General features: G+C 29.5%; 4 protein-coding genes across 6 annotated transcripts; all 4 read right to left on the bottom strand.

Moving 5' to 3' along the window:
• Positions 1 to 133: 133 nt before the first annotated feature.
• On the bottom strand, positions 134 to 1,215 carry LOC132943651 (uncharacterized). Its single transcript, XM_061012674.1, has 3 exons — positions 858 to 1,215; positions 234 to 794; positions 134 to 172 (listed from the first exon to the last, which is right to left on the bottom strand). The coding sequence occupies exons 1-3, from the start codon at positions 1,213 to 1,215 to the stop codon at positions 153 to 155; spliced, it is 939 nt and encodes a 312-aa protein (XP_060868657.1). The 3' UTR covers positions 134 to 152.
• A 5,750-nt stretch (positions 1,216 to 6,965) lies between these two features.
• On the bottom strand, positions 6,966 to 10,559 carry LOC132943650 (zinc finger MYM-type protein 1-like). The gene is made up of 8 exons (XM_061012673.1): positions 10,397 to 10,559; positions 10,138 to 10,233; positions 9,947 to 10,039; positions 9,623 to 9,718; positions 9,432 to 9,524; positions 7,820 to 9,373; positions 7,310 to 7,756; positions 6,966 to 7,219 (listed from the first exon to the last, which is right to left on the bottom strand). The coding sequence occupies exons 1-8, from the start codon at positions 10,557 to 10,559 to the stop codon at positions 6,966 to 6,968; spliced, it is 2,796 nt and encodes a 931-aa protein (XP_060868656.1).
• A 412-nt stretch (positions 10,560 to 10,971) lies between these two features.
• On the bottom strand, positions 10,972 to 11,522 carry LOC132943820 (uncharacterized). Its single transcript, XM_061012937.1, has one exon. It carries the CDS (start codon positions 11,518 to 11,520, stop codon positions 10,975 to 10,977), a length of 546 nt encoding a protein of 181 aa, XP_060868920.1. The 5' UTR covers positions 11,521 to 11,522; the 3' UTR covers positions 10,972 to 10,974.
• An 8,123-nt stretch (positions 11,523 to 19,645) lies between these two features.
• On the bottom strand, positions 19,646 to 22,238 carry LOC132943660 (KRAB-A domain-containing protein 2-like). 3 transcript variants are annotated; one of them, XM_061012683.1, is made up of 5 exons: positions 20,674 to 22,238; positions 20,483 to 20,554; positions 20,342 to 20,413; positions 20,052 to 20,259; positions 19,646 to 19,958 (listed from the first exon to the last, which is right to left on the bottom strand). In XM_061012683.1, exons 1-5 carry the CDS (start codon positions 21,733 to 21,735, stop codon positions 19,708 to 19,710), a joined length of 1,665 nt encoding a protein of 554 aa, XP_060868666.1. In that variant the 5' UTR covers positions 21,736 to 22,238; the 3' UTR covers positions 19,646 to 19,707. The 3 variants fall into 3 exon arrangements, with proteins under 3 accessions (XP_060868666.1, XP_060868664.1, XP_060868665.1); XM_061012681.1 differs by having other exon boundaries at positions 19,646 to 20,259; positions 20,674 to 22,235; XM_061012682.1 differs by having other exon boundaries at positions 19,646 to 20,259; positions 20,731 to 22,235.
• Between the last annotated feature and the right edge of the window lie 1,934 nt (positions 22,239 to 24,172).

Raw genomic sequence — 24,172 nt, 5'->3', positions numbered from 1 at the left:
AAAATATTATTAAATGTATTATTTTGTTTTTTAAAACATTAGGTACCTACTGAACAATAGAGTAAAACAAAAAAAAACATAGCTACATGATAAATATTTACAGATTATAAAATTGTATTTCTTCTTTTTCCCCTGTTGTTTCCTCTTCATAATCATACATTTTCCACTGAAACTGAAAAAAATAAGTTATTATATACCTATATATGCAGTTTTCTAATTTTAATTATATTTACTTTTTTTTCGCTTTGTTGTTGTGACGTCTTCTTGATCTGAATCGGAATCGCTAAACTGGTCATCTGGTTGAATTTCGATGCGAGAATTTGAGCATGATTCACCGTAGCATGTTTTACATGCAACTGAGCACTTCATCCCTTGTTTCCGACAGCCACACGCCGTTCCACAGTTTTTCAAACAACCACAAGAAATATTTTCCAAAATACTTTTTGGCGCTGGTTCATCATTTGTAAAAACTGGTTGTAATCCGTCACTTGTTGATTTCCATCCCCAATGTTCTGCATTAATCTCACGTCCGTACCATGTCTGCACCTGGTGAAATGTTCGGAATAAATGCTGTTTTAAGCTTTCCTGTGTAGGAGGAAGTCCAGCTAAATTAAATTTTGTTTTTGAAGCATTTCGGACAAAAGAAGTATAACGGTAGTTATTGATGGAATGTTCTTCATCGGGTGCTCCATAAAGTTTTAAAACATAATGTTCACCTGATTTTAAAATTTCGTCTTGTGATGAATATGGATTATTAAAAATGGATATGACTTGTTGAAGGTCCGGATATTTTTCTAATAATTTAAAATGTTAAATTTTTCCAACATTAAAAAAACACGAAACAGTGTCGCAACCACTTATCGCGTGTAAAAATAAAATAGATTGTTTAATTCCATTTATTTTTTGAGCTTCTTGAGTGAAGTAAATATGTTTTTCATTATTTCCTTTCCCAGGTTTTAAAAATATAATATTTTTTTCTTCATTTGTAAGAGCAATCAATAAAACTAGTAAGTCTATGTCTTCTCCAACTACAATGACATCAGGCTCATTTTTTGCTTTTAAAATCGCCTCATTTACTATCATTGTGTCGGCATCATCGGCTGCTTGTAAAACGGTGTAACCATTATTCTCCAAGTATTTAGATAACATTTTAATGAATCTACTTTTATTTTGTTGATTTGATAAAAATGAACTTTGAGCAATTGTCAAAACCATATTTTCGTCGAATAAAATATCTGCCGAAGTATTTCTTATACGTCGATGACGTTCTGCATTTTTTGTACTTCGTTAAACATAATATAGGCTGTTTGTTCGAATTTTCAGATATGATAACGTTATTGCCATATTTTTCGATTAACCTCGATTTCACAGTCCTTACGTCTGGTTTATATCCATTAAGTTGGTCGATTAAATCAGAAATTGAAAATTGACATTCTTCACTATTTTCAATAATATCAAAAATAGTATCCATAGCTTCAGATATATTCTCCTGTTTTGGTCGTCCCCTTTTTTGTCCCGAAGTAGCAGTAATTAAAAAAAAACTTACGTAACAATCGTGATGATAAATGGCCTCAGCGGATACTAGATCTGGTTCACTGATAACTCTTTTCCAAACCGTTTTTCCAATATCATCACCTCGTTCTACAGCCCTCTCTATTATTTTTTCGCGTGACGATAAACTTCAGACATTATACACTTTACAACGTTTATTCGCCGGTTTTTTCCGTTCATTTATTAAAAATGCGTCATCAATTTTTTTTTCACAAAAAAAACACGACTCTTTAAAATTAAATGTTGGTTTATTGGACCGCAATTTCGCTTTAACGGGTGATCGAATTGGTGGCTGGTCAAAAGTGTCTTGTGGATTAATTCGATCAATTCTCGCGTATCGTTTTCGACATTCTTCGTGCACTTTCACGGAAACGAGATTTTTTATAACATCGGCTTTACCGTCTTTACGAATGTAACTCGAGTTTAAAAATGTTAGTATACCTTTTCGTTTTACTATAACGCCATTACCCTCGGTAAACCCTTTGTCACAAATAAAACACGTATTTAACGACATGACGAACAACACAAAAAACACGAATCATACACTGTTTAATTTTTAATAAATGCGTGGTTACGGTACTAATAACACAGACAACGTATCGGACGGTGTGACAGTCACTAACTAAATGTAAAAATGTCTAGACAGTAGACACTTAACAGTATAGTGACCATACACCGCCGTGTACGGTGTACCTACCCTCCGTAAAAACCGGTCATTATTGCCAAGGCTATACATTCCTCGCGCCAGATGGGGATAGCGTCCCTTGCAGCTGCTCACCGGAATAACACACGAGACTAAACATATATTCGTATATATACAGAGTGACCCACGGAGATCTGACATTATTTTATTTGTCAGAATGTCATATATCTGTGGGACACTCTGTATATACGCATATATTCTACGTTTCTTGATCCATTTGCAAAATACGTGTATACTATATAGGTACACGTCATTATAATAGCGCGCGGCGCCTCATTCTATGACGGGCGGATAGACTTTGTCGCTTATCTATTACTCTTACGCTAAAAGTGTATAAATCTTTTCTTGTCAAAAATGTTACGATCTTCAATTTACGTATAAGCTATTTTTATCATAGAATTAATAAATTTAGAGATATTGTAAGAAAACCGTAAAAAAGTGAAAAATTTCACCTAAAATCCAAGATGGCGGACGGTTGCGGACCTCGGAGGGATGGCGCATTTTTTTTGGTCAATCAGGGCCCTAAGACGAAACTTTTTGCAAAGTTTCAAAACTTAAGTATTTTTTGCAAGGCAACGCGTTTTTTGGAGCCCTATTGACTGGACTATAGTAATTCCTACAATTTTTGATTTGTCAACATTCCATCTATCTAAACAATTTGAAATTTCTCTGGATATGTACTCGGCAGTGTGTGATTGATTAAGTTCAATGACTCCAAAAGTACCTGTTAAACAAAGATTGTTTTTGTTGTTGGTACATTTTGCAAGTTAAATGTTTAAATTAATGAAAAATAATACACAAACCAGATTGTAAAGATTGGTTTTCCAAAAAATGTATAGTTAAACCAAGAAAACTCTTCATCTGTTGGGTATCAGTCCAAATATCAGTTGTCAGTGAAAAATAATTAATATCTTGCAATGCTAAACGAAATCGCGTTTCAACAATGGAATACTTTTGGTCTATAATATTTTTCATTGTATTTCTTGAGGGAACTTTGTATAGTGGACATACTTGTTTCATCATATGAAGAAATCCCTTTCCCTCAACAGTAGAAAATGGCTTATTATCTTTACAGATATAATAAGCAATTGATTCATTTATACGGTGATATTGGGAACCGCCAACTATAAAAATAAATTACTAATATTACAAATGTGTAATTTATAACAAAATATTCATATAGTTATAGTTTAAAGTAATAAATATATACATTTTGTATAGACAAACTTTTTTTACATTTAGAATTGTGTAAACTATTTATATTTTGTATTACTGTATAAATTATTTATAATGCCAAGTTAAGGAAAATTAGAAGTATAAGCAGCATTTACAAGGAACATAAAATATTTTATGTGTATAGAACAACCTTTCTAAAAATGTATGAGATTCAAAAAAAAACAAGCATTACCTCACAAAACTTATCATTCATTGAATAACTTACCAGCTATTGATGATATTTGGCCAAACATTCTGTCAATATTTTGTTGTTTAGGAATACACAATCTTGACGGTTCAGCAACAACACCATATGTATCACTTGTGACGCTACAAATCTAAATGGTAAAAGTTAAAAAAGTCTTAGAATATTATATAATTTATAGCCATTTTGTCAGGGTACTATCCCAATCTGCCTAAATTTTAAAACCTATAAGTAAAATTACCTCATCTGGATCGTCTGGATCATCAACCACATTGTCCAAACTAGATTTTTTTCGTTTTCCGTATTCCTGGACCTGGCTACTACTTTGGCTACAAGACACAAAGCTTGAAATCGCAACCTGTTTTTTCTTGGTTGTGCTTGTGCCTTCAGTTTCATCCGCGTTCTTCTTGGTATGCTTTTCGAGATGTGCTTTAAGATTTGACGTATTTCCACTGGTTTTTATGATTTGGTTGCATAAATTACACTTAGCCGATATTTGGTTTATTTTAGTAAATGTTTGCCACAATTTACTGGGAGGGCCATTGTTCAAATATCACTAAACACACAAGACACAAGACACAACTTTTAAAAAGTGTAATAAACTAATAAAATACTGAGTCGTACTGAGTCGTACTACTCGTACAGTCGTACATTGACGGCATTTGGCGGTTGTCGCCTTGTCGGTGGCGATAATTTGATAAAATAATTATTATCATTTATCGACAGTATCACCACCATGAAAAAAAGAGATTCTAGATTTTCAAAGAAACAAAACCGATACGTATGAAGTATCGGCTCGTACAGTCGTACCAATTGATAAAATATCGATGTACCGATAATGTAGAAGAGAAAATATCGATGTACCGATATTATCGAAAAGTAAATATCGATATAAAAATATCGATATATCGTTGCCATCCCTAGGTATGAGAGTTCTTCCAATTGTTCTTCGGCTAGGCAGCGTATATCGGTAATCCAAAAGTCTTACTAACTTTTGAAAACCCCGATTCTCTACAATAGAAAATGGCTGCATATCTTCTGCAATCATTTCCACTATACCTCTATTAAACTGATCAACTCCTCTTTCGGTTGGAGCATTAAATCTATATATATACCGTAAACCGCGGTAACTTTGCGCCATTTTAACGCTTTTTTCAACTTAAGGCCAAAATTTAACTAGGGTTATGAGTAAAAAAATTAAAACCTAACAATTTTCACGTAAAGGTGTGGGTACAGACATCCCTTCTGCAAAATCAAATTTTTAATTTTTTAATTTTTTCACTATGAAAAATTTTTTTGAAAAAAATGGGCCAAAGTTACCTGGCAACAGGGTAACTACCCACCTCTAAAATCCCTATAGTTTTCACCTTATATCTGCATTGGGCCAAAGTTAGCCTATGCTAGATTAATTAGCTACTACCTGAGAATTAATTACGTGTATTTTGATGGTAAAACAATCTAAAATAACAAATAAAAACAACTTTTAGGAAAAAGAAACTGTTTATTTCATCAGAAATGTATACTTTAATTATTATAAAAAAAAATGTATTACATTATTAAATATTATATTTATATTATAAAAAAAAATCTGTAAAACAGTTATAAGAAATATAAATTTATGTTTTCAAACAAATTCGTCAAGATCTGGAACCAGGAAAAAATTACGTTTGCATAACTTAGGTGATTCGATTTTGCCGATTACGTCGCCCCACTCATATTCGATGCAATCTTTTTTTGTCGGCCATCGCCAGCTTTTTGACTTCTTTTCCATGCAGTCTACTTCTGCACCATTTTCCCTTATCGCAGTTATACGACCAGGAAACTTTTTGTTCTCAAACATTACTATAACAAAATCTCCAACGCTGTACGAAGCTTGATCGCTTTCAGGTTCACCGGCTTGAGGTTCATCGGCTTCAACTTCGTCTGCATGTAGGTTATCCACGTTTTCATCACTGTCCTCTTCACTGCCACTATCTGACTCATCGACAAAATCCATAATATCGGATTCATCGCTGGAGGAAGAAGACACAACTTTACGTTTTTTATTTTTTGCCAAAGGTCCGGTATCAACTCTTGCCTGTTGGAGGTCTTCATAAAAAATACTGTTTCCTGGTAAAACTTGCAGTTTTTTTTTCGTGGCTTGCCAGGTCCACCTATGAAATCTTTGCGTTCTTTTTGAAGACGATCTAAGAACGCCTGTCCGATCAAATCTTCGTCCAGTGTGCAATTTTTATTTTCTGCTAATCGATCGAGAAGCTTTTGCCTGTTAATAGGGTAGATACCAGCTTTTGCAAATCCCGATTGCAAGTTCTGTGTTTTTTTAAATTCCAGTTTGTCTATCAACTTGGCGAGAAGCCTTGGGAACACGTCTTTGGGTAATGTAGAGAAGCAAGAACCATGTTTGGTTTTTTTCCACTCTCTCAATAGTTCGCTCCAAGCTCCCTTCATTGGCCGGAAAAAAGCGATGTCCAATGGTTGGGAAATATGTGTAGTATTCGGAGGTAAACATATAAATTTAATATCGTGTTCATGACATAACCTTAACACACGTTCGTTGATGTGAGAGGCCAAATTGTCACCGTCCTATCAACGCTGAAGGTCCGCCACCTTCTACTTCTTTCAAGAAAACACTCTCGAACCAGTCTTCAAAGGTGACGGAGTCGAACCAACCACTTTTGGTTCTGTTGTACCGGGTACGAGGTGGACCACCTTCTGTCCACGTAGTCCACAACGATTCCGCTTTATAAACTACATAAGTTGGAATTACATGAACCTCCGCATTACCACAAAACATTAGGGAAATGGCGCTTTTGCTAGAATTGCAAATATTTTCAACATATTTTGCACCTCTCTTTGAAATAACTTTTTTATTTCCCGGGTCGTCGGTTAAGTTCGTCTCGTCGTAATTATATATCCTCGAAGGCGGAATATCACTCAACGTCCTTTCGAGGCGGTCCATATAATCGTTATTCAGTGGCGCCGAACTAAGAATTTTTTTGTGAAGCGAAATCTAGAATTTTTTATACACCCACCCACCCACAGACCCACCCACTTAAACTTTTCAGCCATCTAATATAATATGAAAATACTACACACAATTTCCTATGTTAAGATTATTTTATTTGAGTTTTTACATGATTACACATGGATTATAAAGTTATTATTATTATTATTTTTATAAAATATTATATAAAACTAATTACTAAGCATTTTCAAGATTACAATTAGTGCATTATGTAATATAATAATATAATACAATGTATTACTAATATAATATAAATAATTATACAATTAAGTAAGCAGCTTAGCAAGAACTGAACTATTGGAAGCAAAGTATTTGATCACACATTCTGTGTCAATTTGTATATCTAATTCACATGCCATTATCATAAGTGCTTCCAATCGATCTTCTGACATAGTGCTTCTTAAACGGTTTTTCACTAATTTTAATTTTGAAAACGCTCGTTCAGGTGAAGCACTAGATACTGGTAGGGTAACAGCAATACTCAGTGCTGTGTACATGGTTGGGAATATTTCTTTTAATCCTGATGAATGGACAACTTTAAAAATAGTATTGATAGTTCCACTATTTTTTTTACTATTTTGATCTATTTTATTATATTGAATATTATCACCATCATCATCATCATCATCGCCATCAGTATCAAATTGTATCCAAGAATCCTTGTTGGTGTCATCAAATTTTACTGGTAGATTCATTATTTTTTCAAAATCAAAGTATGATTTGGAGAACTGAATATATTCGTGTTTTAAAGATTCCTCATCAACAAATTTACCGTATACTTCCGAAAACCCTTTGAACGCATCTTTCGGTATAATATTGGTCTCAGCCACTTCTCTTAACCGTTTATGTGAAAATAGACTTAAGTCTTTAAAAAATGGCATTGTTTCTTCATTGAACCTTGTAGTTATTTGAGTAGTGGTAATATCGAGAATCGTATAGAAAGTATTGACTTTAAAATTTTCTATTTGGTCAATTATACGTTGATCGGAAGAGATTTCCCCAGGCATTTTTTTAGTACGACGAATTCTATTGACAGGCAATGGTGTAAAAGAAAATTCTTTATTTTTTGATTGTATGAAATTATCTTTTTCTTGTATAAGATTTTTAAATTCATTATCACTTCTGAATGTCTTGATAGTATTAAGAGTTTGTTGAACATGGCTAATAGCAGAACATAAATCAATATCAACACTTTGCAGACATTTACTAAGAGTACTGGTTTTATCAAATATTTTTTTGAAGATAAGTGCTGTTAATAAAAATCGTTCTTGCAATAAGTAATCAAGTAAGCTTCCAGCTTTAACACTTGAAACTCTATCTGTCATAGGGTCATCTTTAATATCAAACAATGTGTCAATAATAGCATCATAAGTATCAAGAACAGTTTGAAGAGAAGACGAATGAGATGACCATCGAGTGGTTTCAACTCGCTTGAGTCTTCGAAGTAGTTTATTTGGATACCTTGTTTTCTGATTAGTACTATAAACATGTACACGCTTCTTACTACTTCCTATAAAATCATATAAAGTTTCTAAATATCCAAATAAATCTCGAGCCTCTATGCAACAGCTTACAGCATCAACAACAACTAGATTAAACCGATGAGCCCAGCACCAAACGTACACTGCACACGGATTTTCTTTTTTAACAAGAGATTGAAGTCCATTATAGGAACCTTTCATGGACGCTGCACCATCATATGATTGACCAACAAGGTTTGTTCTCCAATCTAAACTCATTTCTAAACAAATTGTATCCAACATTGTTAATAAATGTTTTCCAGTAGTCAGGACAGTCTCACGTAGAGCAACAAGTCTTTCACAAACAGTGCCATTTTCTTTGTTGATATAGCGAATGACTAAAGATAGTTGTTCTTTTCGTGATACATCGAATGTCGTGTCTAATGAAATACTAAAAAATACAGCAGTTAAGATTTCTTTTTTAATTACATCATGTATATTTCTATAAATGGCTTCAATTAGTTGGTTCTGTCTCTGCCAAGATATAAAATTGTAAGTTTTTCTTCCTTTTAACTCAACACTTGTAACATAAGAAGATAGAACAGGCGAATATTTTGCAAGAAGTAAAACCAAATCTTTATAATTACCTCGAATATTTTCTTGCCATCCTTCTCTATGACCTCGAAAAGGTAAAGAGTGTCTGCCTAGATACATTGTTAAATCAATTAAGTGTTTAACAATTTCTTTATTAAAAGCAATATTAGCAATGGAGGATTCTTTCATAGAATGTATAAGAGGATATTCAACTTGCCTATATGCTGCTTTTATCGAAGCCATAATATGAGCTTCTGAAGTTTCATGCATTATTATACTAGTGGTACCTTTGTTCCAGTTAGAAAACCCATGTCTTGTCCAGTTTGGCTTATTATTACGGGCGAACAATGCACAGTACAAACAATATATTTTTTTATTTTTAATAGAGTAAGATAGCCATTTTCTTTGTAATACTTCACCAGTAGACCGTTTATTCCAGTACCAGGATTCATGAAAAGATCTGCCATTATGGTCCCTGGGAAATTGTTTGTCAGGCAATTCAGTAGGCAATGGTTGAGCAGCACCCATCTTCAAAAAATAGCTTATCAATCCTGGATCAATATTTTCAATTTGACTCAAAATAGCAGGATCGTTGCTAAGATCATTAAGTTCTTTATATGCTAAAAACAATTGTAAATTAACTTCTGTCTACTACTCATTTCATTATATTAATTTTACCTGATGGGACCAAAGTTACAACTTGACTGGATGATGCACCATCAATTTCAATTGCAGTAGAACTCTCAATATCCGGGTTCTTCGATTCTAGTTCTATTATATATAAAAAAAAAAAATGATCATTTAACTAATTACAAGAAAACTAATCGCTTAATGCTTATTACCTAAGTTAAAAATTTTAAATTACATACCATCATCATCATTTTGTTGTCCAATCAAACAATTATTTAATAACGCTGGAACGTTGTTTTGTGTTTCCTTTCTATTATTTGTTAAGGCAGGATAGTCTGTGTAAAATGTATTAAAATAAATTATTTATTTATTTAATCAATAATTTAAAAAGCATAACAAAACTACTTTAAAAAAAAAATATATATTTTTTAAATTATTGAATTGAATAACTACATTTAATATCATTATCTGTATAGGAAGGTATATCTAATGTAAAAAAATAATGATAATTAACAATAAAATTAATATTTGTACTTACAAAAATTATAATTTTTTAATTTTACCTGATGGGACCAAAGTAACAACTTGACTGGATGATGCACCATTAATTTCAATTGCAGTAGAACTCTCAATATCCGGGTTCTTCGATTCTAGTTCTATTATATATAAAAAAAAAAAATGATCATTTAACTAATTACAAGAAAACTAATCGCTTAATGCTTATTACCTAAGTTAAAAATTTTAAATTACATACCATCATCATCATTTTGTTGTCCAATCAAACAATTATTTAATAACGCTGGAACGTTGTTTTGTGTTTCCTTTCTATTATTTGTTAAGGCAGGATAGTCTGTGTAAAATGTATTAAAATAAATTATTTATTTATTTAATCAATAATTTAAAAAGCATAACAAAACTACTTTTAAAAAAAAAAAAAATATTATACTGAACAATATTATAAGTCATTAGTTTTACTAATTAGTAGGATTGAATAAATATGATTTCATAAATACCTGTATCAGAAGTTGGTCTTGATTTTTTAAAAAATGATGAAACACTTTGTGATGTAAGACTCAATTTAACTTTTTTACAAGACGCCAAGTGCCGCGACCAATTTGTGTTATTTAAATTAGCACGTCTTTTGCCACATATGCACTTACGATTTTCTATTTCCATTTTCGAAATCGAATTTTGTGTAACGACAAAACTGACAACGAAATACGAATGACGAATCACACCACAAAACACGATAAAAATAAAATAAATATGATAACCTCTGCTGGTAGAAGAAAAACATGGGATTACCACTGACAACTATTTATAGAATCTAGTGATAATTTACCAATTATACCCAATAAATATTATATGATACTATATGATAATAATGACACAGTAATATCACGATTAAAGATAGTACAATCGTGGGTAAATATATGATAAATATTATAATAAATAACGGAGCATGCGATATCGGGTGTGGACTGTGCGTGGACTTCTAATTTCTTTTTCATGCCATCAGGCATCAATTATGTTTAGAACACAGAACACCTGATGTAACTTTGTTTATCCACTAACCACTACTCCCCAGAACTTACCTATACCCACCTACCCACCCACCCATTAAGAAGTGAAGCGATCGCTTCACATGATATATGAGTTCGGCGCCACTGTATTCGTTAATGTCACTTGCTGTTATGTTGGCGCGAGTTTTTTTAATGTTTGCACTAAACTTAACCGACAATTCCGGATGTCTTTTTAGAAAACCGCTGACCCAATCATCTCCCGGTATATTGTCCTTAAATTGTGGTACTATAGTACCTTTGCTATTCAAATATCGACTTATGGTCATTTTTAGGTCATAAGGTATCAATGGAAATCCGTAATTAGCCAAAGTAACACAGTGCTGAGCAAAACTTAATTCTTGTTCATGGCTAAAGACTGTCGGACGGCCAACACTTTTGCCATGGTCATTTTTTAATTTATTTTTTATGGTCGATCTAGGAATCTTATAGTGTTTTGAAGCTGCACGTTGGCTCATTAATTTTAATCTTATTGACTTAAGGCACATTTGTAAAGTATTTTCACTATAATTTTGGTACGTCCTAGTACCGGGCTTACGTATTACTTTCCGCGGCATGTTGATCTATTAAACAAAAAAGAAGGGACAGATGAGATATTATACAAATTAAGTACCTAGAGAGACTATTTACAACACGGAAATAGTATTATAATGCCAAAAAAAGGAAAATAAACAAAATTGTTCGACTCAGATTGTAGCTATCGGGAAACATTGTCCCAGGGCCAAAGTTACCCCGACCTTAAAAACGTGTTTTAACCAGTGTTGTGCAAAGATAACTAAAAAATTATCTAGATAAGATAACAGATAATTCATTGAATATTTATCTAGATAAGATAATAGATAATACTTAAAATATTTATCTAGATAATAGATAAAAGATAACCACATTTATCTAGATAAAAAACAGATAATTGAAAAAAACTTACATAATTTAAAGCTTGCATTTGTAAAATGGCAATTTCGTTATAAATGAAATAATATAAAGTTTGTTCTCTTTTTTCTACTATTTGCACTTTTCTCTAATATTTTCTAAGTACATTTAGGATGCAAACTTAGGCTAATAATCACTGTAATCAAAGCCTTTGAATTAAAAAAATAATAATAATAAAGTATAAGATTATGATTTATTTTACTATTGGAGACACAAAATAAGTAAAATCTGCTTTTTTTTGTTTATTACTTAATACCTAACTATAATTTATAAAAACAAAACATAATCACTATATAGTAAAACTTTTTCTTTTTAAAAGTATTTTATTTATAATCATTAATCAGTTAATAATACCTTATATTAAAATTCAAAATGATAACTAAACAATAACTGAATAAAAATTATCATGTTAATAATTAACAAAATAGTCATTGTTTAGAAGATATATCTTTGGTCCCGGGTAGAAAGGGCATAAGTCAATTTGACCAACTTTTTGAGACAGCAGTAACAATGTTTGAAAATTCCTACGTGTAAGTTCATTATATCCTTAGATATTTAAGGTATTTTTATTTTGTATATATTACATTCCTAATACATGTAACCATTAACATTCTTGATACTAAGAATATTTAATGAGATAACTGTAGTTATGCCCCTTTGAGTTCACTTATTTTGACTTATGTCTTTTGTACATGACTTTTCAAATAAATAAATTATCAGATAAAAATATCACTGAACAGGTACATTAATGTCTAATACATAGAATATAGTAATAAACTAATAACCAATAATTATAGTATATTCATTTATTATTTTTATGAAAAAAAAAATGTATTACTTTTACAACTCTCAGATAGGTACTCACTCATAAAGTACCTACACTAATACAATATTGGCAGTTGGCACCTACAATATTATAGAAATACAATTAATACAAAACATTATAATTAAAAAAAAAAAATATTAAGAACTTTAACAAACTTCAAGTGACTCATCAAGTACACTAAACTAATTCAACATTTTAAAGAAATAAAAACAGTATAAAATAATATTATAATAATTGAAAAAAAATATTAAGAACTTTAACAAACCTCAAGTGACTCATCAAGTACACTAAACTAATACATTAAATAAAATTAAAACAGTATAAAATATAATAATTGAAAAAAAAAATGTTATATTTTTAAAATATTACAACATAATAAAATTAAAAATTGTTTAATGAATCACATTATTAATCACTTTCACTCAAGTCTGGGTCATATGAAGCATCTTCATTTTGATCGTCCTTTAAATTCTTATAAAATGCATGATAAATATTCGGTATTAATGGTAGTAAATCAATTAAATCTTTTTTTTTTCTTTTGAAATGGGTAATGGCCCATCATAAGCTGGATCTAATGATATAATATTTGCCATATTTTTTGAGCCTCTTCGAATCATATTTAAAGTTTTAAATTCCTCTTCTTCACTTAGACTGCTTTTTTACAATAGCTTACCCAACATTGATGCACAGTATCTGACCCATGAAACATCGTCCCAAATAAACTTATTGCCATCTTCATTAGTCTTTCTCATGACTAAAGGGCCTTTTACAATCTTACCAAAGTCATATATTTCACTTTGTTTCATTTCATCTACATGAAATGGTTTTTTTTTGTTAGTACAACTTATTAATGTAGCCCAATCCCTTGGATGAGCTACAATGGTTTCTGACTTTTTTTTTTGTTTTTCAATAAGTGAATGATCACAATCACACTCCATATGTGTATGTCCTGGCTCTAAAAATTTGTGATTGATTTCTTGTAACGTTTTCTTTTTTGATAATAGAGCAAAGAACATACTGACCATGTGGGAATTCTTGTTTTGTCCTGCACAAGAATCAGAATATAAAGTAACTGTTTTTATAGTATCTGGTAGTTTCATAAGGTCCTTGAAAACACATGATGCAATTTCATTGCCTCCCCTACGAGCAACTTCCTCATGCCACAAATAACAGGAAGCTTGTCCTGATGCGAGATTGTGTGTTGTTAAATTATATGTCCAGTACAAACGTTTATAGAATGCCACAGAGGTCTCCAAAAATGGTGTTGGCAAGCATTGTTGAAGATCAAAAGTAATGCAAATATTTGTTGAATCCAATTTTGATTTTTCTTTGTCCAGGCGTTTGAAACTGTAAGCGTCATCAGCATTTTTAATATGCTTATCACGCTCATTAATTAAATTTATTTTGATTTCAGCATTTTGTTCCATTTCAATTCTCATTTTAAACGAATCACATTTGTGACAGGTGTCGGCTTTTCTCACTTTAAAAGATAAATTGGTAGTTTTAAATAAAAGGTGATATAATCATGACTCTAAAAGATCTATTTGATAGATAAGATATTATTAATACCTATTTTACATACCATTTAGAGTTTTAAAATAAATATGTTCTTTTGTTAGAACGATTTTGTGGTACTCTTCAACATGTTTTCGTAGCAATGCATATCCGCTGAATAATTGTCCACATTTATTGTCTGGACATTTTATTGATTTTTTAATGATATTTTCTTCAACGATTCCACTGCCACACTTCTTTCTATGTGCTACTAAATTCCGTTGGTACCCAAAAAATTTTACATATTATATTGCACATAAGTGAAGATGAAGACGACATTATACTTACAACATTTATAAAATAAAAGGTAACGAATAAACACAATTAGGTATACGCGTCGTTGTATTATGATAATGCGCGGATAATGTATGTTTCTTAATAATTATATGATATTTATATTTATATTTAAACATGCGCGGGTAATATAATGTTTCTTAATAATTATATGATAATATGATAATAATCCTTACTTTCTGATTGGTCGCTGAATTTTGCTCTCGATCCTCTCGTCGTAATCACCACAATTTTTTCATTTTAGATATCACATATATTATCAGTTTTATGATTTTTCAAAGTTATCATATAGTTATCATATAGTTATCGGTCACCGTACAATCACTAGTCAGTTTCCATGTGTTATTACTTAATAAATAAACACGTTACAGTAAACAAATAAGATTACAAAATAATCAGAATTATTTAACGAATACGATGGTTTAATCACAAACTACCTACCAGTAGTTTTAAGGCCAGAATATATAAAATTCATCATGTTGCATAAATGCAACTATATGCATTTAAGGGTTAATATCTTAACAATTAAAAATCTCAATATTGAATTTAATAATGTTAAATTATGAAAATTGTATTACTTGTTATCAATAATTATTGTGATTGATTAATGATTATGCTAAAAGCTAAAACTCACAAAGGTAAGAAATTATTTAAACAAAAATACACAAATAAACTTATTTTATTCATAGTACCTACCTACTAACAATTTTTTTATATTATTTTATAGATTAAATCTATTTTTCTGTTTTTTGTTTTTGCAAATAAATCAATAACTTCATTTAAAATTAAAATAATATTTTTTAGAAAGAAATTATTTAAACAAAAATACACAAATAAACTTATTTTATTCATAGTACCTACTAACAATTTTTTAATATTATTTTATAGATTAAATCTATTTTTCTGTTTTTTGTTTTTGCAAATAAATCAATAACTTCATCAATAAATGTAGGATCTGTGGATAACTCGTTCAACATTTGTTTTTCAATGGTCAGTGATGACAAATTTGACAGTCGGCCATTGTTCATAGAATTTCTTAAAAACGTTTTAATACGTTTCAAAGCACTCATATTCCTCTCACTGGAAGAAGTTGTTACAGGGATGCATACTACTAATTGTAACAATTTTGAAAGTTCTTAATATACATCTAGTAAATTGTCTAAAATTAAATAAAAATAATTAATTATAAATATTTTAAATTAAAATGTACATTATAATTATTTATATTCTTACTTTTGTATAAATAGCAAAGTATCCCGCTCTTATGGTACTACATTCTGAAATAGACAGAACAGATACAACTTTTTGAACTTTTATATATAGTATCATTCTTAACCATGATTTACCGTGGTACATTCATTACAACCTTTGTTAATTTTTTAAGTTTTTTCAGAAGTATTTCTCCATTCTCTTCATCAATATTTATCATACAAGATACATATTATTAAAAGTATTGCTTTTTACGATGACTCCCAGCATCTTATAAAGTCAGCTATAAGACACCTGTAACTAATACTTGTAACTTCATTGTGAATAATAATAGATAAACTCCTTTATGCCAGTATCTAATAAAAATGGAAATGCACATACAAATCTGAGTTTTTTGAATTTTAACTTCACCATCTTGCCTTTTTTTTTAGCTTACTCAGTTTCCCTGGAAATGTTTTTCAATCGTAAAAAAAAGAACATCAGTAAAAAATTGAGAAAACAAATGCACCTAACCACACATTCCTCACATTTCAGGCACTTAAGATATCCTTCCTCTTCTAGGATGTACACAATTTACCTTCGCCCCACATTCATCTTCAATATTTTTATCGATGGTCAACCTAGCACCTTATCATATGTTTTATAAAATATTATTTTGGTGTTGAAATGTATTATAAAGTTTTACCTGTTATTGTAATGACTGGTCACCTTAGCACTTATAAAATTGATGTGGTATTTTATCCATTTTAATTTTGTGGAATTTCTTTATTACAAATTTGTATCTTTTAAGTCTTGATAATTTCCATTTTATTTAAGAATAGTTCCAATTATTATATCAAGTAAAAACATTTCTATGCTTCTAGATGATCATTAATTCATAATTACATTTACTATATAATAATAACATGTTTAGTTAATTGAAAACAATGAATGTTTGATAAAGTTTGGTTCAGAATTATGAATTAAAGTTTTTTATCTGGTTTTTTACATAAACTACAATTAAAATATTTTTGATTAAAACAAAATATTTGAACCTTTATTTTATTATTACATTATAACTTTATTATTAATTGTGTATACTTATATAATAGCTATTTGTTCTTATCTACCATATTTGCATTAACATTGTTATACATTTGTTTTAAATTAAAGCAAATAAAAAATAAAAATATGTTTTATACGTGTTGATATTATTGTGTATAATAATTGTAAGTTGAAAATTCAACTGATATATGGTCAAATTAGCTGTGAATTGATGTATTATTCAATAAATGCATATGTATGAGCCCCTGGCGTGGTGTCTTGCCATCCGCAAGCTCTTAGATGTATATTTGAATGAACAAATTACAACCCAAAATCACAAATATGAATGGTTGTTTGTACATGTTAGCTAATTAGCATATATGGTATGATATTTATATACAACAAGTATATTATATGTCTATACACAATGGTGTTAGGAAACATGGTATATTAACAGTGAACAAGTTTATAATGCAATGTGTAGTAAAGAATATTAAAAAATAGTTATTTTATAGTGTCTATAGTTAGTTTTATTTTTATTCTGTATATTAAAATAATTTACTGATCAAATAATTTTTATGTATGGTTAAGCAATTATTGTTATTAATTGGTGATGTAGTAAATATGTAAAAAAACCATCTATAAATATAAATTACACTACTAGAAAAATATTATATTAAAAAAATAAATAAATAGTTTTCTGTTACAATGTTAATATTATATATAGTGACCCATCATTAAAAAAAAAAATTTTGTTTTTCAAATATAGCATACCAGCTTTTAATGTTATATGAATAATGATCTTTTTGAAGAGTTTAAATTAAAGAGAAACAATTACCAAAATATCACAAGCGTAAAATTAAGTTTTTTTTTGATAATTTTTTTATAAAATAATTTGATTATTAGTTTGGTTTTATTTTCTTTACATGTTTTATTATCAACAAAAAATAATGAATTTCTACAACATATTTGTGCTAAGGTTGTACCATCTAAATAATAGATTGTATCGTGTTTAAATCCATTAAATGGCAGTTGGTAAAATATTGTCCAATATTAATGAATTTTTTTTTATTTCGGTTCTTAATCCAAATAATACATCAGATTATACATCATAAATATCAAATTCAAATAATTTAGAATTAAGTTATTCACAAGTAGCTCAATATTATATTATATTAGATATTATTATCACTATCAGATCTAATGATTCAGTATCTGGACTGTCGTGTAGGCTCATAGTGACTCTTTGGATTATTCATTACCAGAAACATCACTTCTGGAAGTTGGCCAAGAAGTAAGTATAGGACTGGTTTTCCTTTGACTGAGCTGGAGGTAGATTATTAATTGTTTGTAACTCAAGTACCGACCTTATTTTTAATTTTGGACAATACATCTGCATTAATTGTTAGGGTATGTTTATTTTCAATTCATTTGTTAATAGGATTTGGAATTTTTTTTTTTTTTAAATTTACAACATTGTTAGTGTAGATAAATAATATCATTTTATTCAAAAAACTTTCTTTATGAATATATATAGTAGGTACAATGGCAACCTAAATCATTTGCAGTGTCTTCCATCATTTGATTAGGTACCTACTTTTTTTTTTTTTTTAAAGTAAGATCGGTTTTTTATATACAAGCAATGTAAAAACATTTATTTATAGGAAGTCCTTTCCTATTACCTCTCACAGTTCCACAACCATAAACTTTATTTTCAAACAAATCTTCCATGAGGTTGTATACTCTATTCAGGCTAAGAGTGAAAAAAATCACCCAGGTAGGTGCGCTGTCATTAGCTACATCTTCATCACCCATCTAGGGATGGCAAAAATTTTCCAGACCTCGATTTATCGGTTATCTATGTATCGAAAATCGAAATATCGATACACCGATATATCGGATCAGAAAATATCGATATATCGCGGTTTTTGGATTTTGAATTTTGAGTTTTTAATTACTAGATGGCGTGTTTTGACCATAGACCTATTAACTATGGACGGCGCATTCCACCCCGCTCTGCCCACAATACTAGGTGATCCTATAACTGAGAGAGAAAGAACACAAAGTAGTGAATCATGGAGGAAATACTAAACTTTTTTATTTCCATTTCCTTTATCCATAGGTCTATGCCTTTATCATCTATAAGACTATAAACATACTATCTATAAAAGTATAATATAATATTTATAATTTTAATATAAATTATAAATTTATAAAATAAAAGATTAAACTTTGAGTTCTTTGTGGTCTCTACAAATTTTAATTAAATATTCAATCAATGCCATGTTTTAATCATTAAGACCTGAAACCTAATTAGTTGCATTTATACTTAACAGCCATTTCTGGTACATTTTTCTACTTTCTGTTATTGCAATTGAAAAAAAGTTTTTTCATTCTACAAAACACTTTTGCGTATAATCGCCCTTAATTTATGTTTGAAACTGATTGTGCATTGTAACAAATTTCACTAAAGAATAGCAGGTACTACCTTATTGTGTACAAATTTATATTATAAAAATAAATAATTAATTGGAGTTAGATATAGTTTAATTTAATTAATTTATGAGGTTTGTATGTATTATCACCCATTTTAATATTATATTGATTAAATATATAGTACAGACTATAGAGCCTCACAGAGTAATAATATATATATATGTTACAGCTAAAGTGTTGAATTCCGTTATTTTATGAAATAACTAGGTAGTTCATGAATTACCTACGAATATTAGTTAAAGTATGAAATAATACATGAAAATTGTACTTTAACTAGTTATTTCATAGAATATCTAGTTATTCTGTACAATTTCAGTTTGATATCCGTTAAAGTATAAAATACATTAAAATTTAAAATATATATTATAATATTTTATTTTACTGAATTATGAATTAATTATAGTTATATTATTTATTTATTTGTACATGTAAGGCTATTATGGCATTTAGAGTTGCACAACACCTCTTTTTTTCTACAAACACATCGCTTTGTGTCACATTTTTTGGTACAAGTGCATTTAAAAAAACCCTGACCAGTTCCCAGTGACTGCGCAGTTGCCGCAGATCTTAATGTAATACTTTCATTTGGAACAGCTTCTACAGCTAACAAATTTTCTGAACATACTGTGAACTGGGATCGAGAGTATAGTTGTTTTAACACTCCTGTAATTATATAATGTTTAAGGTAGGTAACAAATAAATAAAAAATTAAAATAAAAAATAAAAAATTACTTGTATTATTTAAATTTTTCTTACCATCATTGCATCCCAGTTGATAAAACCCATCGTCAGTTAATTTTAAAACAACTGCAATAATTGAACGAGGATCACCCTTTCCTCTATCAACATCGGGAATTTTGATACGCACTGTAGAACCAATATTAGCAACCGCAAATTTAGTATTTGATAAATCTTTCATTCTTTTTGCCTGTTTTTCCAAATTTTCTTTAGCTTTTTTCCTCTCCTTAAAACATTTAATTATTTTTGTAATTACAATATTAAAGCTAATTTAGCTATATAATAGCTATAATATAATATTGACCTACCGTAGCAATATTTAAATGAACTATATCTTTTTCTGTGCCAACTGTTGGTCGATCTACGTCAGTAACGTCATCCTATAAAATATAAATAAATAATTAATTTAAAAATAATAAAAATAATTAATGATTAATTTTTCCTCCTACCGTAGCAATATTTAAATGAACTATATCTTTTTCTGTGCCAACTGTTGGTCGATCTACGTCAGTAACGTCATCCTATAAATAAATACTTAATTAGTCAATTACATTAATACAACTTTAAAGACATGGATGACATATTTATCATAAACTATTGTAAATATATTATTTTTTTTTTTTTTTTTTTTATGACATACCATATTATCCAATCGGGTTTCTGTCTCTAGCCCTGAGTTAATAGTTTGTTGACTTACAGCTTCTTCTTCAGATTCCATTTTACGCAAGATAACTTTAGGTAGAAGACTTGAAGATAGTCCAGTTTTTGGTACACTACCAAACATTGCTTCGTATGGACTACGTTTAATTCCGGAATGTAAAGCTTTATTCTTCATAAATTGTACAAACCGAAGGCCTTCACTCCATTTGTTGGTATTATTGCTTTGCATCCACGTAGTCAGCATATTTTCAATATCCTGGTTTGCTCTCTCTACGCTGCCCTGAGATTGGCTATGTCGTGGTTTGCCATGGACAATAGTCAATTCGGGCCACATCTCTTTTAAAGAATTTACAATTTCATTACAAAATTCTCGGCCGTTATCCGATTGCAGTACTGAGGGAGCACCAAATAAACAAAAAATATCCAAAAGAACGTATGCAATCTGTTCAGCTCTTTTACATTTCAAAGGTCTTAAAATACAAAATTTGGTCAGATGGTCCTGATAAACCAAAACAAATTTATACCCTGCGTCAGACTGAGATTGAAAATCAATTAAATCAATTTGGCAACGGCTGTTAAAATCTTCAAACACCATTGGTTTTACAACAATACCTTTTTTTTGACTTTTTTTTTTTTGCTGGCAAGGTATACACAAATCTAAGTATTGCTTAACATCAGATTGAGTAATATTTTTATAACGTTTATTTATTTCATATAACATGCGATCTCTGCCCCCGTGTCCAATAGAAATATGAATTTCATGTAAATAATCAAATATTTCTTCAATCATAACATATAATTTAACATTTTCATTTTGATTACTTACGGGTAGTATTAATTTTTCAATGCCGTTTATTTTTACAATATCGTAATGTTTTTCTAACCAATAGTCACGAGAAGATTCCTTTTTTATTTTCATTTTTCTCACGTCTATCATCAAACTTGCATATTTTTCTTTTGTTAAAACTGCACTATTTGGTTTTAATAAACGATTTTTAACACTAATATAAAACTTTTCTTTCATTAAATCTAATTCATTCATTGTGAACAATATAGTTAATACTTAAAATAATAGTGTAGAGACAAACGAACTAACAGCGAACACGTGTGACTGTAAAACTATTACTAAACTTTAAACCTGTATAATACATGTACCAAATACCAACAACAAAAATCTTATAATAACACGATAAACGATTATCTTATAATAACACGATAAACGTACATTGCGGTCACCGATAATCTTATCTGATTTAATGTGTTATATTAAATTGTTGAAATGTAAAGGTGGGATCACACGGCGCGTTGCGCGTCGCGCGGCGTGTGGAGTGGTATAGCGCGGTACAGTTGACGCGCCGTCTGATTCGTGTTGCGCGGGGTGGCGTTATTTACAATTTGACACATTAACTAAGTGATGCCAGGGAATGCATAAAATAACTAGTTAAAGTATAAACTATATACATTACCTACAAGCTTTAGTTATTTTATAAATTACCTAGTTATTTCATAAACTAACTGATTCAACACTTTAACTGTAACATATATATATTATATTATATAGGTTCTCTAGTATAGACTGTAGAATGAATCACGGTTAGCATTATATATTATGGTAATATGGAATCTATAAAAAACAATAACAATATTTACAATATAAAATATTTATTAAGTATAGATTTTTGTAATAAAATAACAATATTAACATAATTGTTATTGATGTTGAAATGTAATTTGTTTGGTCAAGTGTGAACGTATTCTTGTTTTTGGTTGACTGCATTGTTCTTTATTATGATGATGCAACCGAATTACAATAAATTTTTTAATAATAAGTTTAATTATTTGTAAAAGGTGATTATTTATTGGTGATTGAGATGCTATATGTACATTTAATGAGATAAATAGATTATTTATATTTAATTTAGCCATGGTTTTTAATTGTTTAATAATTAATTGGATTTCCGGAATGTCTTGATAAATCTTGAATTCTTGATGTAAATACTTTTTCGGCAATTTTACATATATTTATTACATCAATTGATGGTTTTTTAAGTCCACCTCTATTTTTTATATCAATAAGTGTATGATGCATGTATCTATCTTCAAGAGCAGAACAGCAAACTGAACAATTAATAATTTTAATTAACTGTCTTACCACAAATCCAGCTATATGTTGTATAACATCTTTATAAATATTAAAATCTTCTGGTTCAATGATTTGTTCATCACTGTCATCTAAAAAGCTTTCTTCTTCCTCCACACAAAGTACATCCATAATATAACGATCGGCAACATTTTATTGTATCACAATTTTTTATTTGGCAGTAGGCACACTGCAAAACACTACTTTATATCTTTTCTCACTCGACTATATCGTATCCTGACTTCTCTCTCTAAGCGCTGTCCATAGTTAATAGGTCTATGGTTTTGACCTACTCTCGCTCTCACTTGTGTAAGCACGGTTCAAATGATAACTATATAAAGGCTTTCCATACCAATTACTATCAGTGCGTAGTATTCCCTGTCCCTCTTGATTTCGGGTCATGTTTATACACTGGATAGTGTTGTAGTCTGTGTCCTGTGAGGCTACATCAATCACAACGGAATTCATATCCACGTTCAATGAACAGAGAAGAAAGGATACGCCTTAATTTTTTTTTACTCAATTTTATTGAATAAATTACCAAATTTTAAATGTTTTTAATTAACATCTTAACATAGTATATGCCATAGTATAATATAATATAATGTAATATATAATATAATATAGTATAATGTCCACAAAAAACATCCATTTTGATAAATTGTTTTAGAAGATATGCAAATACTTTCCATATAATATATATAGTATATATATTATACTAATATACCTAATAATAATGTTGAAATACTTTATTATTTGGTAATTAGACAGTTAGTAAGTTGATGAGAATAAATATTTAAGTTAAGTTGATAAACAGTTAATAAATAATATATTCAATACTAAAATTGTAGTCATAAGAAAATGTTTTACTCAGTTAAAAAAGTTAATTAAATTATGTTTGAATACTACCTTGGTCAAACTAGATAGACAATAGGTTGTGCAACTTTGAATATTTTTTAAATGATTACCGTAGAATGGGGTATCATTGGCCCAGATTTCACTTTTTTTTTTATATATTTTGGTGAATATTGGTAACATTTTTGTAAAAGTTGGTTACCTTATATTTTTTTCTTTTAAAATATGAATCAACTAATTTATAATATAAGTCATTTTGAAATTTTCGACACTTGAATAACCTACAGTTTTTTTCAAAAATTTGGGCCAATGTTGCCTGCAATTGGGGTAACTATGTCCCACATCAGTAAACTCATTGTAAACAGTGTTATTTATGATTAGGGCCAATGTTATAGTAAACAAGTATAAAATAAATATTAAAGCAATCAAAATATCAACATTTATTTGCTTAAAAATAATAAAAAACCTTTTTTTTATAAAAAAA

Source organism: Metopolophium dirhodum, chromosome 4 (genome assembly GCF_019925205.1).
Source record: "Metopolophium dirhodum isolate CAU chromosome 4, ASM1992520v1, whole genome shotgun sequence".
NCBI classification, from domain to species: Eukaryota; Metazoa; Arthropoda; class Insecta; order Hemiptera; family Aphididae; genus Metopolophium; species Metopolophium dirhodum.
This window is presented reverse-complemented; position numbering and strand designations above follow the sequence as displayed.

What these genes read in the sequence shown, in the direction of transcription:
- LOC132943650 (XM_061012673.1), bottom strand. Translation starts at nt 10,559, where the DNA reads ATGGAAATAGAAAATCGTAAGTGCATATGTGGCAAAAGACGTGCTAAT. An exon ending in TGTTACTTTGGTCCCATCAG is followed by an intron (nt 9,719 to 9,946) that starts GTAAAATTAAAA and finishes CATTTTACACAG; the next exon opens with ACTATCCTGCCTTAACAAAT. An exon ending in CGATGATGATGATGATGATG is followed by an intron (nt 7,220 to 7,309) that starts GTGATAATATTC and finishes TCCATTCATCAG; the next exon opens with GATTAAAAGAAATATTCCCA.
- LOC132943651 (XM_061012674.1), bottom strand. Translation starts at nt 1,215, where the DNA reads ATGGTTTTGACAATTGCTCAAAGTTCATTTTTATCAAATCAACAAAAT. An exon ending in TTTATTTTTACACGCGATAA is followed by an intron (nt 795 to 857) that starts GTGGTTGCGACA and finishes TTAAATTATTAG; the next exon opens with AAAAATATCCGGACCTTCAA. An exon ending in AACAACAAAGCGAAAAAAAA is followed by an intron (nt 173 to 233) that starts GTAAATATAATT and finishes TATTTTTTTCAG; the next exon opens with TTTCAGTGGAAAATGTATGA.
- LOC132943820 (XM_061012937.1), bottom strand. Translation starts at nt 11,520, where the DNA reads ATGCCGCGGAAAGTAATACGTAAGCCCGGTACTAGGACGTACCAAAAT.
- LOC132943660 (XM_061012681.1), bottom strand. Translation starts at nt 21,735, where the DNA reads ATGAATGAATTAGATTTAATGAAAGAAAAGTTTTATATTAGTGTTAAA. An exon ending in TTCATTTAAATATTGCTACG is followed by an intron (nt 20,414 to 20,482) that starts GTAGGAGGAAAA and finishes TATATTTTATAG; the next exon opens with GATGACGTTACTGACGTAGA. An exon ending in TTCATTTAAATATTGCTACG is followed by an intron (nt 20,260 to 20,341) that starts GTAGGTCAATAT and finishes AAATGTTTTAAG; the next exon opens with GAGAGGAAAAAAGCTAAAGA.